The sequence below is a fragment of the Rousettus aegyptiacus genome, unplaced genomic scaffold (assembly GCF_014176215.1).
Source record: "Rousettus aegyptiacus isolate mRouAeg1 unplaced genomic scaffold, mRouAeg1.p scaffold_m13_p_3, whole genome shotgun sequence".
NCBI lineage: Eukaryota > Metazoa > Chordata > Mammalia > Chiroptera > Pteropodidae > Rousettus > Rousettus aegyptiacus.
In genome coordinates this window covers 19,103,709-19,126,040 of record NW_023416306.1, presented here as the reverse complement: position 1 = coordinate 19,126,040, position 22,332 = coordinate 19,103,709, and the positions used below count along the sequence as shown (strand labels likewise).

Below are 22,332 nucleotides of genomic sequence, written 5' to 3'. Positions count from 1 at the left end.
AGGTTTCCCTTCTCAGCTTCTCTTAGAATCCGCCTTTACCTCTCCAAATTATGTACCATTTTCTCTGAAAGCATTTATGGATATCTCCATCCAAATGTTCTAGCCGCACAGTACCAGAATTGTCCTGAGATTTGGGTCCTGTAGGTGACTCATAAAGGTTGGTTTCTGAGCCTTACCATCAGACTTATTTAATAAAAAGTCCATAAAGACAAGAATCCCAGACTCAAGATTACAGAAACCTCATAGTCTCCAATCCTCGCAAATGCATAAAGGAATGATTTCTGAGATTAGAAATATAAACTCTGAATTTAAGAGGTTTTTCAAGAAGATTGACTTCTCAGAAGAATTCACTTTAGAGTCCTTAAAAATGGCAAAAGAAAAAACACCCAAAAGGACCTAAAATCTTCAAAAAGAGTTAGACCTGGACATTAGGAGAAATTCTATGAAAGCAAATTGGTTTTAGACAAAGCATATATTTTATTACTATTTTTATAATGGGAGTTGGGGGACTGGAGGGAGTAAATCACAAAGTGCTGGGTAAAGAGTATGAAGTTTTACACTTCCTATGCAAAAAGAGATGGAATCGCTCAGAAATTCTGGTCACAGAACTTCTTGCAAGGGTCCTCATGCCTTGTAAGATCCGAGTTGGGGTCATTCATGCTGGGAGCTCCATAACTGACCCAAGGGGATGGTAGTTTCCTCAGTGCCCTGAGCTCTCACTCTGTGGGCATAATTTATGGAGCCCAGTACAAGATGAAAATGCAAAGTCCCTTGTTAAAAAAATCAAGTACTTCAGGACGGTGACAACAGTGCATTAAGCTAAGCATGTGGCCCTTCTAACACAGGGCCCCGTGTGGCTGCACAGGTCATAAGGCCACGAAGCCAGCGGGTCTGAGGCAATGACAGCTCTCTCATCTCTTTTCCATCCCTCCCCTCTTACCTCTTTCCCCTTAACCTCCACATCCTGCTTTTTTAGTGCAAGGTCCCTGGGTGGCTCACAGAGGGAAATTCAGAGCTATGAAACTGCTTGGGTCCATGGTACCTATGGTTGCTTCGACTTGAAAAGAATTCAGGTCCTGGAGACACTCAATATTTTCTTAATCTCCTTCTCCAAATCTGCCTGGTAAGGAGGTATCTGGCCTTCTGGCAAAAGTCGAAAACTTCTCAGAAGCTTGGAGATATCAAAGCTGTCTCTTACAAACCATAAGATGAAAATGTACTAACCTTTGTTTCTTTTCCTCTTTAATTTGATTTCGTGGGAACTTCCTTTCCTGTCAATAGAATGGAGGTAAGATATTGTTCTTATATCAATGTTTTGTTGTGTTGTGTTTATTTTTTGTTTGACATGCCATTTATTGTCTATGTGCTGAGCACTGCAGTCTTTCAGAAACTTTCTAATTCCTCTTCTTTTTACTACTATTACAAGATGATGATGAAGATAAGTAACACCTATTGAATACTTAGGACGTATGAGGTACTGTTTTAAGGGTTTTACATGTATTATTTAAAGTTATCCTCAGGAAGTCCCTATGAAATAGGTTCTGTTGTTATTCCTATCACACAGAAGAGAAACTAAGAGAGTTTCTTTGAACTTACACAGCTAGTAAATTATAGGTTCAGAAGTGAAACCCAGAACCGCCTCCCAAACTCTCCTTCATTGCTTTGTCCTGTAGATAAGGAAGTGTCTTCTTGTAACACTTGGCAACTTACAGTGTTTTATTTGCAGTAAAATTGACTTTCGTATAAACTTTATGAAACGATAACTATTTTTATCTGATTTTACAAATGATGAAACCGAGATTCAGAATGATTAATTTATAATAGTAATAATGATAAAAGTAGTTAAGTTTTGGGATACATATGATTACTACTTCTCTCATATTAACATTTCAGTGACTTTATGGGGCAAGAACTATTATTATTTCTATATTTTAATATGAGGAAGCTGATACACCAACCACATAGAAAAATGTGAAGTCTCAACGTGAGCTTAGGTAGACAGATTCAAGAACTTAGATTGGTAACCACTAACCCAGACAGCATAGTAACTGAGCAGGACCTAAAATCCCAGCCATCACTTCTAGTTCTATGGAATAAAATGACTCATTGCATACAAAAATTTTGTTAGTTCTTGATCTTGTCCCAATTCATATAGCTTTGATGCATTCATTTACTTGTCACAGTTCTAAGTGACAGAGTCCTGATCCTTAAGGGCTCTACAGGACAGCTGAGTATCTTCCGAAGTGATATACAGTACAAATGTAGTAAAAGTTAAATTAAAATGCAGGCCACCGACAGAAGAGATGCTATCTTTCATTCACACACCATTCAGCACACCTGTCCTCTCTGTACATTTTTAAACTACTCTCTCTATTCCTGGCACTGTATCATACAACAGAGGAAAAAAAAACAAATTTTATATATTCCCTCCCCCCAAGGAATTTACATTTTACTAGTTGACACAGGCATGCACACACACACACACACACACACACACAAAGATTAATTACAAGACAACAGAATAATAGAAGTGTATATAAATTCCAACGAGGCAAGGATAGAACTAGATGGTTCACATAAATGCAAATGAAAACGTTTAAATTCATTAGTATTCAAATAAATGCTAATTAAATAAAAATTCCATCCTATTTTTTACTTGTGATAACACAAGCACTCTCAGACTGCTGGTAGAGACAAAATTGCTGTAACCTTTGTAGAGAGCATTTGGTAATTTTTATTAAGAACCTTAATATGATTGCATCTATTAATTGGATAAATCCACATTTAGTAATCTATGTTAAGTAAATAATTAGTGTATGAACAACAAAATTCAAAACAACCCTACATTTATAAGTGAAATATATGAGCAATGTCAATATTTACCATTAAGGTAAATATGTGATTTTAGGACAATGTTCTTGAAAAATATAGTAGCGTAGGAAAATGTTTATAATATCATCCTAAGTAAAAATGAGATACAAAAATAGATTTACAGAATAATCCTAATTATTCTGTAAATGTATTTAGGATTATTCTGTAAATGTATTTATGTTCTATATATTTTTATTCTGTATATTTATATTCTATAAATATAATTATGTACTATGTATATATACTACATGTAGTATATATAATTATCTATTGTACTTATATATATACTGCTTATATCTGATATATGTATAAACATATAAAATATATAAAGTTTGTATATTTGACTAATATAATAAATTTTCAAAAATGTTTAAATTTCAAATTGTCTTTATATCACTTCATTTTACACAATAACTAGGTAGTAATTTTAGTCAGAAGAAACATAAGAGCTGTTTTTCAGAGAAAGCCATGTCCCTCCACTTGAGGACATTGGGTTTGGGTTTGACATTTCAGAAAAATGACATTTGATCCATGTCTTAGAGAAGAGGTTGGCAAACTTTTTCTGTAAAGGGCCAGATATTAAATATATTTGGCTTTGTGGGCCATACGGTCTCTGTCACCACTGCTCAACTCTGCTGTTGCAGGACAAAAACAGCATAGACAATTCATAAATGGGTGAACATGGCTTTGCTCCAATAAAACTTTACATATAGACACCGAAATTTGAAATTCATATAATTTTCACTTCTTTTGATTTCTTTCAACCATTTAAAAATTTAAACATCATTCTTGGCTCACAAATAGTATAAAAAGAGGCGGCTGGCTGAATTTGACCTGTGGGTTGTATTTGCGAATCCTGCCTTAAAGAATGAATCATATTAAATGATACAAGGAGTGAAAGAATGAAAACAATTCCAGTTTGCTTTGGAGATTGGAAGTGGCATTGAACCCTGGTCATCACACTTTTTGGTTGGGGAACTATAGTGGGAGACTAGCCAGTTGGTGTACAAGGAAAGATTTGTCTACACCAGAGGAGAGGTACAGGTGTGCCACCCCTTGGGAGGGCAGGGAAGGTGTGGCATTTCCACTGGGGTGATGGCGTCACCTTCACTCAAACAAACCACAGCTGGTCATCTACATATGACCTTCGGACAAAACGTATGTGTTCCAAGGGAGCAGTTTTCCCTCATAGAAACTGCAAGACCGCGTTTAAAAACGGGATTATGCATGTCAAAGCAAAGAGAAATAAAGGGTATAGTGAGAATCTTTTAAATATCCATTTAACCAAGGAGACTTGTCTGTTATAAAGCAAATTAAAACAAGGACTTGAGATCAAATATCCATTGCTGCCTCTAAAAAAGAGAAACTTCACAGAAAGGAAGATCAGGTTTAGTTTGTCAGGAGAAGAGAGAGGGACTGGCTGCATGTGCAATTACTAACGTTTTTGGAGATAGTCCGGCAGATCATTCCAAAATAACCAGCATTCTGTGAACGGATCCCTGTGACCTCTGCCCCACCGCTCAACAGGCCAGTGAACAACAAACCAGCTGCTTCTGGTATTGCTCTATTGGCAGTCCCCAAAACTGCCTGCAGAGAAACATGACTTCAGTTGGACCAGGAGGGGTCTCCTCACTTGGCAAAAGACAGCAGAAGACACCATTGGAAATTCTTTGCATTTATCTCACTCCTCAGTTTTTGCTGTGAGCTTTTTTGAAATTTTATTTAAGTGATATGGTTAGGAGGTTGAGGGAAAAAATGGCTCAATTTGCCTCCATGTTTCGCCTCTAAAATTCGATCGCTGCATAAATCTTGAGGTTTATAAGTCTGCAAAAGAAGAGAGAAAAAGGAAAAGGAAGTAGTTTCAACTCTGAAACTATGATGGAGTAGTCTCTCTCTCTCTCTCTCTCTCTCTCTCTCTCTCTATATATATATATATATATATATTATATATATATATATACACATACACACACATACACATATGTATATGTATATGTGTATGTATATACACACACATACACACATACATATATGTATATATACACACATATATACACATATAATGTATACGTATAATATATGTATATATAATACATTATATATTTTGTCCTATATATTTCTTACCTTGTAGAGCTAATCCTAGTATAGATATGGTACCAAAGCTAAGTCTTTAAAGCTCCCGGAAACATTATGAAGACTTAGAAAGTTAATAAGAACCATATACTTTGTATTTTATGATTTTTCCCAGCATGGAAAGGGCTTTCACTGGTCAGTCGTCATCAAACTGGTAGGAAAATCAAAACTACAACCAAGATCTAATTTCTATTCAAAATCTATTCTCCTTTTCTCTTTTGATTTCTATTTATTTTTTGTATTACATAGCTAATGCTCAAAAATAAATGAGGACTCAATATTCTTAAGCAGACTAAGATTCTTCAAAGATTTTGTTTGAGCTTTTATTAAGAGAAGCAGCAGAAATCCAGAGAGAGAGAGACTGATTATTAATTGATTATTCATAATCCCTATTTCTGAGGCTAGTTTTATTAATTTTGCTTTTATGTGCTTCTTCTTAGTTTCTAATGTTTTCTTTAAAAAATGGTATTTGTTTGTGTAAAGAAAGAAAAAATTATAAATGTTTTTAATTTTAAAACTGCAGAAAAATAGAGTAGAGTCATTCAATAGTTAATACATAATAGCAGAACCTGGATGAATATTCTCAGCTCTGAGACACTGGGGGAAATATTTAACTTATACATGATACATTTTTTTTCTGTTAAGTGAAAAGAGTCATATCTGTCTTTTTACCAAGATATTATATTAATATGTGAAACTATTTTATAAACTAGTTTGAGATACTTTTGGTTATTAAATATTATTATTTAATTTCTTAAAGCAGAGCATTCTTGCCGCTCTAGAACTTCCTTAGTGTTATCATAGAGTGGGTTTCCTAAGAGGTTTGGTCATAGCTATTTTTCTAGGTGTTTTCCCAACCTTATCTGGCCAAGGTTTTCATGAGTTTTATGTTACCTTATTTAAGGTCTTCTTTTTAAAAATCCCCAACTAACTACAAAATGCAATCAAATTCATGTTGGCTTATTAGTCAAAGCCAAATATGAATTACAGGAAATTTCTGTTACAAAACATTATCTTAAAGTATATTGTTTCTTGGAAGTTCATTGTTTAATCTGAATTGTACCTCATTTAATAGATTTGCTTTAAAGACTAGCCAGTAACGGTTTCTAAGTATCTATTTTTCAAATTCAAATGAGATTTCTTAATAATTTAAAATTTTTCACAAATTTCAATTTGTTTAATTTTCTTACCTTAAAATCCTTTATATAATAAAATGCTAAACCCTAGTAGTTGTACAAATTAAATAAGAACACAACAAGAGTTTCTGTTATTATTAATGAGATCTGATGGGAGGCATCAAAATATATTGATACCATCACAGTGCTTACACATAATAAGTGCTCAGTAAATATTTGTCAGGTGAGTATAGGAATTATTATAATTCCCAGCATTCCCTTAAGGAAACATTGGATATGTGAAAAAAGTACCAGCAGTGTTTTTCATTTCCCTATTGTCCTATTTAATTATTATAGTGGATAAGTCTTTAATTTTATTTTTTTTGTGCTAGCATTATAGATTTTACAGTTTTTCTTTACATATATTATCCCTTAACACACAATAATCTGAGTTCAGAATACTTACATCACTTTACAGATTAGGGCATTGGAGCTTTGAGTGACCATATGGCTTTTTTCCAAGGCATGTGATGAGAAAGTAGCAAAGCTAAAGGTCCTGCTTAGCTCCTCTGAGAGCAGTATCCTATGCTTTCACCCACTACGGGGCTTTCTTTTTGTTCTTTAATGGAATGCTCTGAAGATGTACGAGCGAGAGAATTTGTATACAGAAGGTATCACAGAGATGTGTGTATGCTACAAAATTCAGGTACTTAACTATCCTAATACAAACTTTTATTGTAAAGCTACAAGATTTGGGGATCAGAGCAATTATTATGCTCAATCATTTGTTAATCATTATGATAAATATATTTTTTGATGTATTTATTTGCCTACATCAGCTTATTTGTAAGAAGTATACAGGCTGCTTAACTAAGAGCAGTCAAATTCTATTTATAATGTAAAGAATAATGGAAACGCATAGTTTGCAAAGCTTTGCCCATCCATTATCACATGCGGCCCTTGCAATAGCTCTGGGGTAGCTGGAGATGTTTTAAGTACAGGTAGAAATGAAGACACTATTCAGATGGAGCATTTCAACCAATTTGCTTGTGAATTTTCTCCTATTTCTGTAAGATGCATGTGGAAACTAAAAAAAAAAAAAGCAGACTGAATGCTAAGAAATAGCATGTGACTGGGAACATTTTTCATTGCCTCTTTCAGCAAACCACAGAAAGATAGCAAAGGCTACTGTAGCCAGTACAGAGGGGAGGTGTGCAATGCTGTCCTGGCAAAAGATGCTCTTGTTTTCTTCAACAACTCCTACGTAGACCCTGAGGAGGCCCAAGAACTACTGGTCTACACCGCCTGGAATGAACTGAAAGCAGCGAGCCCACTCTGCCGGCCGGCCGCTGAGGCTTTGCTCTGTAACCACGTCTTCCAAGAATGCAACCCTGGAGTAGTGCCTACTCCTATACCCATTTGCAGGTAAAATTAAAAATAAAATAAATAATTGGGAAAATTGATTTTCTGTCTGCAAACAAGAAGAGTTTTTAAAAGAGGAAGTTGTCATGTGCAATAATAACGACAAAACCTAGCTTTTGATCAAATAGAAGGTAATTATTGGACAAAATTCCTACCTTGCAAATCACTGATGATATCATATAATACAAGGACTATGACCTTATAGAAAACATCATAAAAGATGTACTATTCTATTGTCCTTATTATTGTTCATATTTTCATATTCATAAATATCCCTGCTTTCTATGAAAAATTTAAAAAATTTTTTTTCAAACTTTTAAAATTTTGGACCCCATTAGTAAGCCAAGACAATAAAGAAAAAATAAAACTACATTTCAAGTGTTTCAGCATTATTTGCCAAGAAATATGAGATTATAGTGAACATTTCAGAATATTATTTTATATTATATGTGTGTATGTGTGTGTGTGTATAAAACTTTAAAATACATTCGACCTAATATTCTAATTTAAGTACAGCCACTCTTGTCTCATATGAGAGGAAGGGGAGAGAGGTAGGTTATAAATAGCTACTTCTTTGAAACCCACCATACTCTTTAAACTGAAATTCATAAATACATATTCCATAGAATTATCTTTGCCTCTATTTACTTCTTATGTAGAAAAGACAGGAATCAATCTAGCTCTTGAGCCAAATAGAACAAAATTCAAATACTTTTTTTACCGCTTTGTAGATGTATGTGCTCTTGGCTAATCTTCACTTTCCTCACTTGCAAAACAGAATTGAGAGGATTAAAGGATAAATTGCATTCATGGTTTATATCAGAAACAGGATAGATACTGTTTTCTTTTGAGGAAAACACATGAAAAACACCAACACAGTACATTTCCACCTCTGTTTTGATGATCCTGGAACTATTTAAATGCTGAAATCATTTTAGGGCACTCTATTTAGCATAGAGGACTACAGCGAGGTCATTAAAATAGAGTACTCTGCGCCTCTACTTACCGTAGGTTCTGAGGGTTTGGAGACATTGTAAGAGTAACATAATTTTTTATTTCTTCACTTAAGATTGTATTTTCATCAAGCATTGACATCTAATATCTCTCAAGAAACAATTAGAGTTAAAATTAAATTGTATTATTGTATGCTAGCACAAAATAAATTGTGTAACTTTCCACTATTTATGTCTTAGATCAGTTCACATGCATGGGCCATAGATGTTCTTTTTAAAATTGAAAGTAATTTACTGTTTTTGTGTTTTTAGAAAAAATCCCTTTCACTGAGCTTTCAAATTTATATCATAGTTAATTATCTTCTTAATATGCAAGTCCTGTAAAGTATACTTTAAAAATTTTTTCCTAATTACAATTGTTATTTAGATAAGTATTTTTTATCTGAACATTGTCTCTACTTTTGAAAATCTTTATAGTTAAACATTTTATTCAAATTGGGGTCAGAAAATACAGTCTCAAAATTTTCACATTTTTATATTTTATTTTTTCTTTTCTCTGATATATAATTAATAATTGTTAAAAAAATTTAGACATTTGAAAAAAGAATCTCTGCTTTTGAGGTACAAAATATATATTATGTATATATTAGTATTAATAATTAAATTGTCCAATCCTTTCTGCTCTTAAGTTTTGTCTATTTGATTCAATAGTTCAATAGTGAACATTTTCACAACAATCATTTTTGCTAAGAATGTTTTCTTACAATCCTGGCAACGTTAGCTTTCTGCACCCATGACATTTGAACTAAAATTGAGCTTATTGTTAATAACTAGTAAGGTTATTCTTCATATTTTATGCTTCCTTACTTTTTTATGTCTTTAAGTTTTGTTTGCCTTTATTCCTCAAAGTGGCTCCAAAGACTTCAGCCATTTTACATCCTACTTCTAGTTTTTTTTTTGAAATTTTTTATTTTTTTATTTTTTATTTTTTATTTTATTTTTATTTTTTAGGTGAGGCAACCCTTAGCTGACCTCACAGATTGCAAGGACCTTGTCAGTTTACAATCCCTTATTTTTTATGCCCACAGCACCTGGTCTTCCTAGAAATTTTTTAAAGTGTACTATTGCTCATGGTTTTCTAATTATAAACAGTCATTCTATATAATTTGTGCCTCTTTCCATGAATGACAAGAAGTTTCACTTACTCAACAAATAATTAATGGAGCTTCTACTGGGCTCCAAGCGCTACTCTAGGGTATTTGTCCATGGGGTTTACATTCTAGCAGAAGACAATGAGCGAGAGAAATAATATATTAATAACTTCTATTATTACGTTAGAAGTTATAAAATGTGATAAATAAAAAGAAAAGAAGTTATAAAATGTGATAAATAAAAAGAAAAAATGAACACCAGGGTAAGGAAGGTCAGAAACGCCAAGGGTAGGGGATGAACATGACAGATTCACATTCAAATAAACGTTACTGTGGCTTTCTCACACGGAAGCACAAACAGCAGTGGGGCAGGATTCAGATTCTCCAAAGCCAGGGCTAGGTAAGGACCCGCATGCCCTCCTAGAACCTGCCAGGAAGGTAAGGCTGTTGTTCTGTTTTGGAAGACACTGCATGCTGTGATTAGGACTGTTTCTCAGGCCCTGCCTATTATCCCCATGATTATAGAAACATCTCCCAGGCTGGAAATTGATTGCCAATGATCTGTGACTTTAAGTATGTATGTTTTTAAAACTGTGTACCTCGTTTCTGCAACTTTGTAGTTATTTCAATATAAGGTTGGAGTAAAATAGATTAGAGATTCCTAATTTAATACCATTTGAATTTAAAAGTTCTTTTTTTCCCCAAGAAAGAAATACTTTACACATAATTTTATTTTTTAAAAGTAGCATCGATTGTCTTTTCAAAACAAAACAAGGTGGCATTTTGTCTCACAGAATAACATAGGATATTTCACATTATTTACAATAAAACAGTCCTTTCAAAAGCCCTTTCGCAAGAACGATGTACTATGATGATGTTTTGAAAATAAAGAATTCAGTTTCTGCCACAAATTCGGCTTTAACATGCCATGATTCATCATCACGTTTTTTTCTCCATAAAATATTTTAGAGAGTATTGCCTGGCAGTAAAGGAACTCTTCTGTGCAAAAGAGTGGCTGGCAATGGAAGAAAAAAGCCACAGAAGACCCCACAGATCTGGGACACATCTGCCCACCGTGCTAGAATGCAGCAAGCTCCCCAGCATGCACTGGGACCCCCTGGCCTGTTCCAGACTGCCATATTTAGGTAACAAAGTTCTCTGAACACTTTGGAGATTAAGAGAAATTTATCATTTTTGAACAAACTAAGGTGTGAGTGAACTTAAGTCTCCTAATATTTCAAGGTATTTCTAATATTTTTTTGAGTTTTGCCTCCCTCGGATACCTAATACAGAATCCTAGTGCTATCCGAATTGCACAGGTGAGCATAAGGATTTCCTTCATTTGTTCTAAAGAAATTATAGAACACTTTTAACTGCTGCTTGAGATGTTACCTTAGTTCATAAGGGGATCTTATGAGAGCTTGCAACATTTTCTGGAATGTTCAGAGGATGGCTAAGAAACTTCTCATACTTTGTCAGAGGAATGGAGTAAAGGAATAAATTTTTCTTAGCCAATGAAGCAGATTTTTAAGCATGCGAAAATTAGCTACATGTTTGAAAACGCTGACCTCACAAAACAAAGCTGAATAGCTGCATGTTGCTTTAATGAACTTTGTTTGTAAGGAACTCTAACAGCTGGTTTAATTTCAAAGATGCAATCTTTTCACATTCGAATGCAAAGAATGTTTTCCAGTTGCATATTGAAGAGCCGAAAGAGAAGTTACAGTTCTTAGCACTCTCTCACAGAATATATGAGATATCTGGATGCTCATTTAAAACAAATTTTTATCCTTTCCCCCTCAGATTATAAAAAAGAAAACCTAACAAGTAAGTAATTTTGTTTGTGACCTTGAAACCTTATGTGTATGTAAATGATTCATGCATGCATATTTATACTCATACTTGATAATGTTCAGAACAGAATATTCAACTCCTCTCAAAGGCTTGCTGCCATCATCACCCAGAGTAGAACATGAAGCGTAATCATCAGGAATCTCATTTTATAGCTTCTAATTAGGCCATGAATCAATGAATAATACAAACAATATGTCCTTCCTCAAGGTTATTAGCTTACTTGATTCCTTATATAGCTATAAAATAAGCCAAATTGAAAATGTCACCTCTCGATATTGCATTCATGATTTTTTATATCATCTATAGAATGAAAACAAATTATCTCTTTCTTCATTGAGCCATTTCACAATCTTCATTTGTGACAGCAGATCCTTCTTTTGGAAGATAGGAGTTTTTTTAAAAAACAGCTAATTTCCAACATAAAGTTTACAGGGACAATCAAATAGTTTTAAATGTGTAGTCTCAAAATTCCTAAGAAAGAATTCAAGAAATTTGCTTGAAAAAGAATGTCCCAGAAACTAACTTGTATCAGAGAGTGCTTTAACCTAGCAGAATGCAGTAATCCTCAGAATATTAGAAAAGTTTTTCATGTCGGTTTACTTCCCTAGACTTGACTGTTCGAAGGCTTAAATCATACTTGCTTCCTGTGATACGTAGTCCAGCCTAATAGCCTCTGCACTTGGCTAAGTGTCAGGACTTGATTTTACCAATGTACTTAAAAAACTAAGATTTAAAGCTTTAAAAGAAAGAATGCTACTGATCACAAATGAATCATGGCTCAGCGTTAGTAAACAAGCACAGTTATGCAAAACAAACAAAAAATCTCTATTGTTCTTTGTCATACAAGCAGCCAAAGTTTACTTTGATTGGACATTTAATTGATGATTGTGGTCTTTGTTATCTTTCGATTTACTCATTCATCCATTCAAGTGTCCATTGAAGGTTTACTGTGTAGAAGGAGCTGACCTTTAATCCTAGATTAGACAGGATCAACCAACACTCAAAAGCATCCATATTTCTACCTTTTACACCTATTATAAGGATAGAAATATACATTAGCTACAATAAACTAATTTCCTATTCTTAAAAAGCAGTTTTCTGAAATATTTTGTATATGTAAGAACATGAACTCCAAATGATCATTTCATCTGAACATATTATGTTTAAAAGTGTTCTCCCCAAGTTAAATGCAATTATTATTAAAGAAATTGGCTTTATCTCTTCAGATAGGTAATCTATATTAGGTAATGTCCCATATTCTATGGGAGTGTGTGAAACCCTCAAACATTTTTTGAAGAGTTTCTTGATTTTTGAGTAGACTCAAAAGGATCTTACTAGTTCACTTTGAAGGGTGGTGGAAGATTTTTGTAAAAATCATTAGTTTATCTTTTGTACTATTTCCTTCTTGCTTGAACACACAGACTAGAATTTTAGGAGTTTTTATTTTATAACTTCTTTGGCAGAAATGAAATATCTTTTTAAGCATGCAACGCCTTTGCACTATTTTCATTATTTGTCTACTTAGCAGGCATTTCACCATTCCTGAATTCTCTGGGGCTGCACATAGTTTATGTATTTCCTCAGATATGGGTGATTAGAGCCTTTGAATTCTTGCGTATTTTCAGGATATCTTTCTTTTACATGGATAGTTGAAAGCTATATTAGCCAGATATAGAATTATTGAGTGACATTTCTTATCTCTCAGTAGTCTAGATATATGATTCCATTCTTTTCTAGCTTCTAGTTTTGAAAATGAATTGTCTGAATCTGGTTACTTTTTCATTTAAGTAATTTGTTATTTCTATCTACATAGAAACATAAATTTTCTTTCTCCTTATTATCTATAAGGTGGAAATCCTATATAATGGTGTGTTACTGAACATCTCTTTCCAACTCCATATTCAGGACTTCATATTGATAGCTTGACATCAGCCATGATGGAAATATTTATACCATTCAAGTCAGGTTGCAGCTGGGTGATCCTTCTAAGCCAAAAGTTGGTCATGCTGCTCTACTACTCAACCCCCACCAGTAATTCTCTCCATTGACTGCAGGGCAAAGGCCAGATTAAGCTTAACTTGGTATGCAAGGCCTTTTATGACCAAGACCCAACATCTGCAGCCTTACCTGTAGACACTCCCCAACTCGACAATAAAACTTTTACATGCACTTTTAGAAAGGCATAACAACTTCTTGGCTAGGGCCCTGGTTCATGCTATTCCTTCTTTATAGAATACTATCTTCCTGCCCAGACTCCACCCAACCTTCCCCCTCTCCACACACACACATACACCTTCAACTGGTTATTGCCTACTCACCTGTATATTTAAATTAGTTACTTTAGAAAACTTATCCAGTATGCCTAGACCTGAAGCTGGGCTGCCCCTGGATGCTCACAAGCATCCTGTTCTTACCATTCTTATAACACTTTTTACATTTTACTGTATTTATCTGTTTACCAATTGTTCCCCAGTTAAATACTTCAACACAAATGCTTGTCATGTCCACCACAGGATTCTTAATACCTAATAATCAATATTAATTTAATGAATACATTAAAGTATGGCTGAATGAGTTAACGAAATTCCCCTGATGTTCAGAGGAGAAGGATAAAGAGGTAAAATTGATGAGAAGAAAAAGTTTAAAAGGAAAGAAACTTGAGATCCAAACTGAATGCAAAGATATAATTAATATCACTCTAAAGAATACCAGAGCAAATAGATCAGAAACTATAATCGAGGAAAAACAAAACTCTCCTGATAGGAAGAAGTAATTAAATCCATGGAGCAAAACTATTGTTCAAACTTATGCCAATTCTTGCATTTCGAAAATAAATCTTACTAAATCATCGTAGATTATTTTTTTACTATGCCATTGAATTCTATTTTCTAATATATTTCAGAAAAATTACCCTTATACTTACAAATAAGATTATAGTACCATTTATGAATTAATTACATGTTAAATGATATGAACTACTCTGTAAAATCCAGATATAAAATAGTCACTTCTTCCTCTCTTTCCATGATTGCCCCTACTTTATTATTAGTAGCGGATTTCACTGTCCAACTTAAGCCCCTCTTCTCACCCACCTTAGATTGATTTTAAAAACTTTCGATGACTCAGTCCAAAGACAATCGGATCGGCTTTCAAATCAGTCATAGATGAACCTTGGAAGTCTGTTAAGTCCACCATTTCTGCAATGCTGGACCGGAAGTGCTGTCGTTGGTACTGCACGGATGTTTTACTGCTGTGCTGACGTTCTTCCAGTTCCAGGTGCCTGTCTGAGTCACAGCGATGGCCAGACTTGGTCTCCATGGGCTTCAAAAGGACTTGCTTAACTGTGGGTGCTCAGGATATAATCACTGCGTCCACTCCCAGGCTAAGCAGTCATACGAAGACACCCCTAGTAATTCCTGTTTTTACAGTGTCCTGTTTCAGATGACTTTAGGCACCTATTGCAGTAAAAGTTTTCTTTCGACTTTGTAATGTTTTATATTAATATATTTCCTTATATTAAATTATTATTCTCTTACCATATTGCTAATATTGCCCATGGCTAATGTTTCATTTAGGATCCTTTAAATCTATGTTCAATAATCTATGAATGTGCTTTTCTATTGTGCTAACATTGTTTGGTTGTGATACTAGTATAATAACTTTCTAAAATAATTTGAAAGATTTGTCTCCTACTGGAACATTAGAAAATATGAAAATATTATCTCTTCCAAGACAGAAAGACTATATCCATAATTCTATAAAAACCTTTAAATTTCCTAGTTGTAGCTAAATTCAGATTTTCTAATTCTTTAAATTTGATAATATCATTTTTCTTAAGATTTTAAAATGTAATTGCATAATTATATATTATTTTCTTTTTATTGACATTTGAATTTATTGTCATAATTACATCATTCCTAATTTATGTTTGTGCCTTTCCTATGTTTTGAAAATTAAAATTCCTCTGACTAGACCACTTTATAATATTTATAAGAACAACTGTTGACTTATTTTTTAATTCTATTATTTGTGGTATGTGTTTTCTAACTTATTAATTTCCACTTGTCCATGACTGTTGTTTTATCATCTATTTTCCTTTGTTTTCTGTAGTTTTTGTTTCCTTTCCAGAGTCTTGAATCAAATGTTCAGTACCTTCATTTTTTTTAAATCAACTGGAAAGAGATAACACTATGAGTTTATCATTCAGCACAGCTTTGTCTAAATGTCATACACACTATGAGGAAGTTATTTTCTAATCTGTAACTATGGCTACTTTTTACTCTTTGAAAAGATACTGAATTTTTTTAATCTTGTTGGATTTCATATAATCTATTGTTAATTGCATTTGAGTCAAAGAATAGATCTGCATAATTTCTGCTTTTTAATTTTATAGAGATTTACCTATGTGGCCTGACAAAAAGTCATGTCTGTCAGTATTCCACAAATATTTGAAAATAAGGTTTACTTTCTCTTTTTAGGGTACAAAGTTCATTCTTTACTATTAAAACATTCTTGTTGATTATGTTATTAAAATATTCTGTATCCATGTTTTTTTCTTTACTCAATCAATTAAAAGGATTTAAAAGTAATTAATAAGGTTGTTTTAATAGATACACAACAGACTTTGCACTCTACAGAGTGATACGAGTATGGCATCTTTTGGTTTCCAGCAGTAATGCAGATTTTACCTTGTTTTTATATTGCATTGACCTTTTAATAGGAGTTTGACAGAAGTCCATTATTGAGATGAACTAACTTCTGCTCATTTGTGTCCCAACATTTTCATTTTTCATTTTCTCCATTAATTTGATTCTGTTTGTAAATCAACACCGACTGTGTATAAAATTCACCTTGAGACAATCTTGACTTTGCTATTTAATTTCATAAAAATACATTATTTAATAACTTAATTTCCATGATTGTTGTCAAGTCATAAGCAATACCATGCAGTATAATGAGCAGTAGCCCAAGATCTGCATGTGTTGCAGGAAAAAAAAATTTTTTCTACTATTTCTATAAGCAGGGTTTACTCACAATTGGACCTCACTGGATTCTTACAATTGGACTTTATAGATGTATAACCGAGGAGAATCCAATACATTAAAACATACTCTTAAAATTAAATTTAGTTCACTGGTTGCTAGAATACAAAAAAATTGCATCTTAAAAGTTTAAGAATAAATGAAAAGAATTATTGTTTACTTTCAGCATTCCCACCAGTGATGTCCTCAAAGCCAAGTGTGGACATTCCAAATTTGCCTTCCTCCTCCTCCTCCTCCTTCTCTGTCTCACCTACATACTCCATGACTGTGATAATCTCCATCATGTCCAGCTTTGCAGTATTTGTGCTTCTTACCATAACTACTCTTTATTGCTGCCGAAGACGGAAACAATGGAAAAATAAGAAAAGGTAAGATTCTAGTTAAGCTCATCACATGTAGTAATGTTCTAAAACATGGGAGGAGGAATACATATAACACTGCTAGTCTCTTTATGACACCCACCACATTGCTTTAAAATTGAACACTCCCCTCATGATCTTTAAAAACATCAATACTTTTTGCAGAGGATCACGCGTCCTAAGGTTAATTTTTCACAACAGATAGAAGCACAACGGTAACTTGCAAGAATACAGCTATTCCTACTTCCCAACTTGCCCCTCATCTCCACTACCACTGCTAGATTGGATAGTAACAAAATTCCTGAGAAAATGTCACTTTTGCTTCCAGAACAAAACAACAAAAATACTTCATTGCTCTAAAACTGAAGGTTCTTTGGTGGCTTAGGATAATTTATTTTGTTTCCTTCCAAACACAATATCTCTTTGGAACCTCAGTCTGATCACAAAGATCTTATCTGATACTGACCTCATTCCTGATCTTACCTGTCTTAACCTGCAGAGAATCAGCAGCAGTAACCCTCACTACTCTTCCTTCTGAGCTCTTGCTAGACAGACTTCATCCCAACCCCATGTACCAGAGGATGCCACTCCTTCTGAACCCCAAATTGCTCAGCCTGGAGTATCCAAGGAATAACATTGAATATGTGAGAGATATTGGAGAAGGAGCATTCGGAAGGGTCTTTCAAGCAAGGTAAAGTCACCCTTGTGAAAATTCTCTCCACTGAAATACATTGTGTCTGAAAAGTTACCAGACCATTACCTTGATGTTGATATAATATGTATATTAGCTATTATCAAGTTAGTTAATTCTTCATGTCATTAAACTTATTCATATTAAGTATTATACTTTGAACCTAATTAATTTCCCTCTCTGCTGAAAAATAGGGTTGCGTATATGGAGAGAATCTTTGTATAGTATTCAAACTACAAGCTCTTAGCAAAGTTTAATCATCTTTCCTTTTCAGAAAAGAACTTATACATTTTTAATCATACTTTCTTGCATTGTTCTTAGTAAGTAATTCTCAAATTTACTTCTCTTCCATTTCCTATAGCTATATTTTCTACTTCATTTAAAGTTTACTTTGAACTAGTGTTTCAGTATAAGGATTCAGAGCCAGATGTGCGTAGATATTAAACAAGTGTCCATAGAATGGCAAATGGAAGAGGAAAAAATTATGCAAAAAATTATGCAAAAATGTCAAAAAACAATGAGCTCAAGAAACAAGTATGTATTAGGGCTAATGCTAGCCCTTTGTGTCAATTGGAATAAAATACCCTCTCTGCATGGACGTAGCTCCACACACAGCAGGGCCACAGAACATGCACCCAAGTCCCACTGTGGCCTGGGGCTCTGGATCTGGACACAACTTTATGTCAACTTTTATGGCCCTGGTATGTTTACATGATTAATGAAAATTTCACACACATACTTACTAAAAACCAAAAAAAAAAAAAAAAAAAAACAAGGTATCATTTTAGGTGCTTTGGGGATATAAAGATGAATAAGTCATGGTCCCTGCCTTCCAAGAATTTAGATTCTGACCAGAGATTAAGGGGTTAGGATAGTAATGATAATCCCTCTGGGTCTGTGCACTTTCAAATTCCTGTAATTTATAAATGATGCATTAGTTTACGGAAAATAGCACCAGTTATTTTTATTAATTGGAGTCAAGGAATTTTAAATACTGTCTACTGCTGGCATCTTTTTTTGATTCTGTGACTCTGGGAAAGGCTGCATAAATGTGGGGGACGGGGGTGGGTAGGATGTATATGAATGTGGGTAGATATACCGTGACTATGTATAATATTCCTGAGCTCACATTTCTTTCTAAATGTTTCTTTCAGGGCTCCAGGCTTACTTCCCTCTGAACCTTTCACTATGGTGGCAGTGAAGATGCTCAAAGAAGAAGCTTCAGCAGACATGCAAGCAGACTTTCAGAGAGAGGCAGCCCTCATGGCAGAATTTGATAATCCTAACATTGTGAAACTCTTAGGTATGAAAATATAAGTGAAGAAATTTATCATATCAGCAAATGGAGGCTTTCCTAGGTTTTCATACTTTATGCTTTTTTCCTTCAATCCTTCCTCAGAGAGATAGATGTCTCTGTTCCTTTTCATATAATATTTTCTGTATCAAGGAGTGGAACATTTTGTTAAATCACCTCAGTTCAAAAGAGTTGGTGTTTTGAAAATTTCTCAGAGGAATATGCTGTCCTTTCTTTAATATTCTCTCTAGTACATGTAAATATACTGATTGTTAAAGTCCCCAGAATTAAAAACTAACCCTAAAATAAATAAGCCAAGATAACAGTGTTCCTTATTTCTCTTCCCTTTTGAACAGAGACTTGTAATTATTGCCTGAAAAAAATAATAGATCTAATAATCTATTTTTATGGTGATGTAAAATTGTGCCCAAACGATCTAATATTACAAGTTGCCCATTTTTCCTCTCAAATGTAGCAACATTTAAGATTTGCAAATGTCCTCCTGACACGAAACTTAAAACTCTATTTATATTAATATGTTTTTCCTTTTTAGAATGAACATTGTAAAACCTAAATATCAGAATGTTTTATTGCAGCAACCTGAAAACGTCATCTAAGATCTTGTATTACTTTTGTTATTCTTTCCAAATTTCATATGACGCCTTCCTTATTAACCTACTTCTGAGAAGTAGCAGAAACACAGAGGAATTATGCTATATGCTCAAAACAAACATCTATTCATGAATTCACTCAGTAAACACTGAGCACTTGCTTGTCAGAAACTTGATAGGTTTGCAGAATTTCAAGAAGAAGAAAACATTATCTCTACCTTTAAAGTACTAAAATGTGCGGCAGAGGGGGACTTCAAATAAATGGATGATTATAACATGGGATAGATAGCAGGTGCTATGTCAAAGGATGAGGGAAGGAAAATCTGATACTGGAAGGGTTGGGAACTAAGGTACTTTAGAAGGAGTGATAAATAAGCTGCATCTTAAAAGGAAAATAGAAAATGTTTACACAAGGAGATGGAGTCTGCATTCAACTAGCATGCTAACCAACAAAACAACCAGGACTCCATATTTTCTGATCTGGTCATCTGCTTTTAGAGCGCTCTTTCCAGTATGTCACTTTAGAAACCCATCCTAACCGAGAATGTCGTTTTGGTTCCAGGGGTGTGTGCTGTGGGGAAACCAATGTGCCTGCTCTTTGAGTACATGGCCTATGGCGACCTCAACGAGTTCCTTCGCAGCATGTCTCCTCACACTGTGTGCAGCCTCAGCCACAGCGACTTGTCCACGAGGGTTCAGGTGTCCAGCCCTGGACCCCCACCCCTCTCCTGTGCTGAGCAGCTCTGCATCGCCAGGCAGGTAGCAGCTGGCATGGCTTACCTCTCAGAGCGCAAGTTTGTCCACCGGGATTTAGCCACCAGGAACTGCCTGGTAGGTGAGGACATGGTGGTGAAAATTGCCGACTTTGGCCTCTCCAGGAACATCTACTCAGCGGACTACTACAAAGCTAATGAAAATGATGCTATTCCTATTCGCTGGATGCCTCCCGAGTCCATTTTCTATAACCGCTACACCACAGAGTCCGACGTGTGGGCCTACGGCGTGCTCCTGTGGGAGATCTTCTCCTACGGCCTGCAGCCCTACTATGGGATGGCCCATGAAGAGGTCATTTACTACGTGCGAGATGGCAACATCCTCTCCTGCCCTGAGAATTGCCCCCTAGAGCTGTACAATCTGATGCGGCTCTGTTGGAGCCAGCTGCCTGCGGACAGACCCAGCTTTGCCAGCATTCACCGAATTCTGGAACGCATGTGCGAGAGGGCAGAGGGAACTGTGAGTGTCTGAGTTCGAGGATGTGCAAATCAGACACTGCCACCTCCTCTCAGGCTCTGTGAGCCCGAGGAAGCCAAGGCCAGAGGCCCAACAAGACCCAAATAGAAAAGAATAATAGTAGGCACTGAAGAGTGTGCTGTTTGTTTCTTGGGAAAAACAAAAACTCATAGAGTAGACTGACCTGCTGAAAGTTGATCATTGGAAATGCAAGCTAGGAAATATGTCAGATAACCAGAGATAATGACTCTTCCTCAGGGGGAAAGTTTGTATTACATATTGTACAGGAAAGAATGTCATCTGTTTAGTTCCTGAATTAGCTGACAGCAGAGTAAGAGTCTGCTGTATTAAATTTTAATATGAAATGTGATACAGAGCTTCATTTTTAAGAGTTAATTCTTGTTCATTATGAAAGTACCGTAGCTTCATGTAAGACCTTTAAGTAATGCACAGAGAACTAAAAAGAAAAACCATTTATTGTCTACGCACCCAAAGATAGGTGTTCATTTTGTCTTGTCTTTCTTTCTTGCATTGAATGCATACTTTTGTATTTATCTATAATCTACAGAGTTGTGGTTTACTTTGTTGATAGGGGGTTTGTAAGGAATAAAATGACAAGTCAGCAAGGCTCTGTTCTTACTGTAATTTTTAGTTCCCTTCTTCGTCTTTGTGCTTCTCCTTCAGAAGGTTTTCTTTTGTATGCACTTGTCATGAATTTAATCTGTTTATTTTATTTTTACAGTTTTTCTGAGAAACGTTTTTGTGCCCTAGATTTTATTTTTTCTTTGAAATTTTTTTTGGATATTTTTCTTTGCTGTAATCTTTATTCCTTCTTCTTATGAGAACTTTCTTTTTTCCATTATGTAGCTATTTTTTCCTTTTACTCATATATATGAAAAGCACTCTAGCTGAAATAACATTCTGAAGAATACTGTGGACTGAAATGTATATACCTTTTGCAAGTATTATCATTTTCTTCTGTATTTGCTTTTTGACACATTTCAAGTTTGTCATTCACTAATTTTATTGCCACAGTCCATTAAATCTCTTCAACTATAGTTTATAATATGAGATTTCACAAAATGCTCTTGCGGCTTTGAGTTATTTCAAACCTGATATTTTTGTGCCATCTGACATTTTTTTTCCTTTTAGAAACCAATTCGCGAGGCAGTAGAATTAATATACTGTTGCTTACCTGCTTTCTATATTACAATCTATCTTTTTGTATTTTATGATTTAAAAAAAAAATCCTTGAGAACTCAGATTCCTGGTACACATGTTGTTTATCTAAGGACAATATGACTTATATGAATATGAATGCAAATTCTTCTGGGAAGCAAATAAACAGGGGAAAGAAAACAGCAGTCTACCTGTTTACTTTAATTCAAACTGATTGGTAGTTAGGCAATGGAGAAATCATCTGACTGCTTGAGAGGAAATTTTCCACTGTCTGCCAGAAGGCTCCACCTGAAATCTTCAAATCTACCTTCATGCAATGACTTGTCATCTTCTCTGGAAAACCTTTTATTTCTCATTCATAGTCACTCCAGGCAACCAAGACAAAAACAGAAATTACCCAAGGCTTTGTCCTCTCCGTCACCCCTGA

At 34.6% G+C, this 22,332-nt stretch overlaps 1 protein-coding gene across 1 annotated transcript in view; it reads left to right on the top strand.

The window, feature by feature from the left end:
* Window positions 1-21,487, top strand: part of MUSK (muscle associated receptor tyrosine kinase) — an 84,265-nt gene extending 62,778 nt beyond the window's left edge. The window contains exons 8-14 of the mRNA XM_016129973.2: window positions 1,282-1,288; window positions 7,281-7,544; window positions 10,615-10,790; window positions 16,708-16,909; window positions 17,400-17,591; window positions 18,746-18,894; window positions 20,059-21,487. Of these exons, the coding sequence (XP_015985459.1) occupies window positions 1,282-1,288; window positions 7,281-7,544; window positions 10,615-10,790; window positions 16,708-16,909; window positions 17,400-17,591; window positions 18,746-18,894; window positions 20,059-20,741 (1,673 nt within the window). The 3' untranslated portion in view covers window positions 20,742-21,487. The remainder of the gene's footprint in view (window positions 1-1,281; window positions 1,289-7,280; window positions 7,545-10,614; window positions 10,791-16,707; window positions 16,910-17,399; window positions 17,592-18,745; window positions 18,895-20,058) is intronic.
* The last annotated feature ends 845 nt before the right edge of the window (window positions 21,488-22,332 follow it).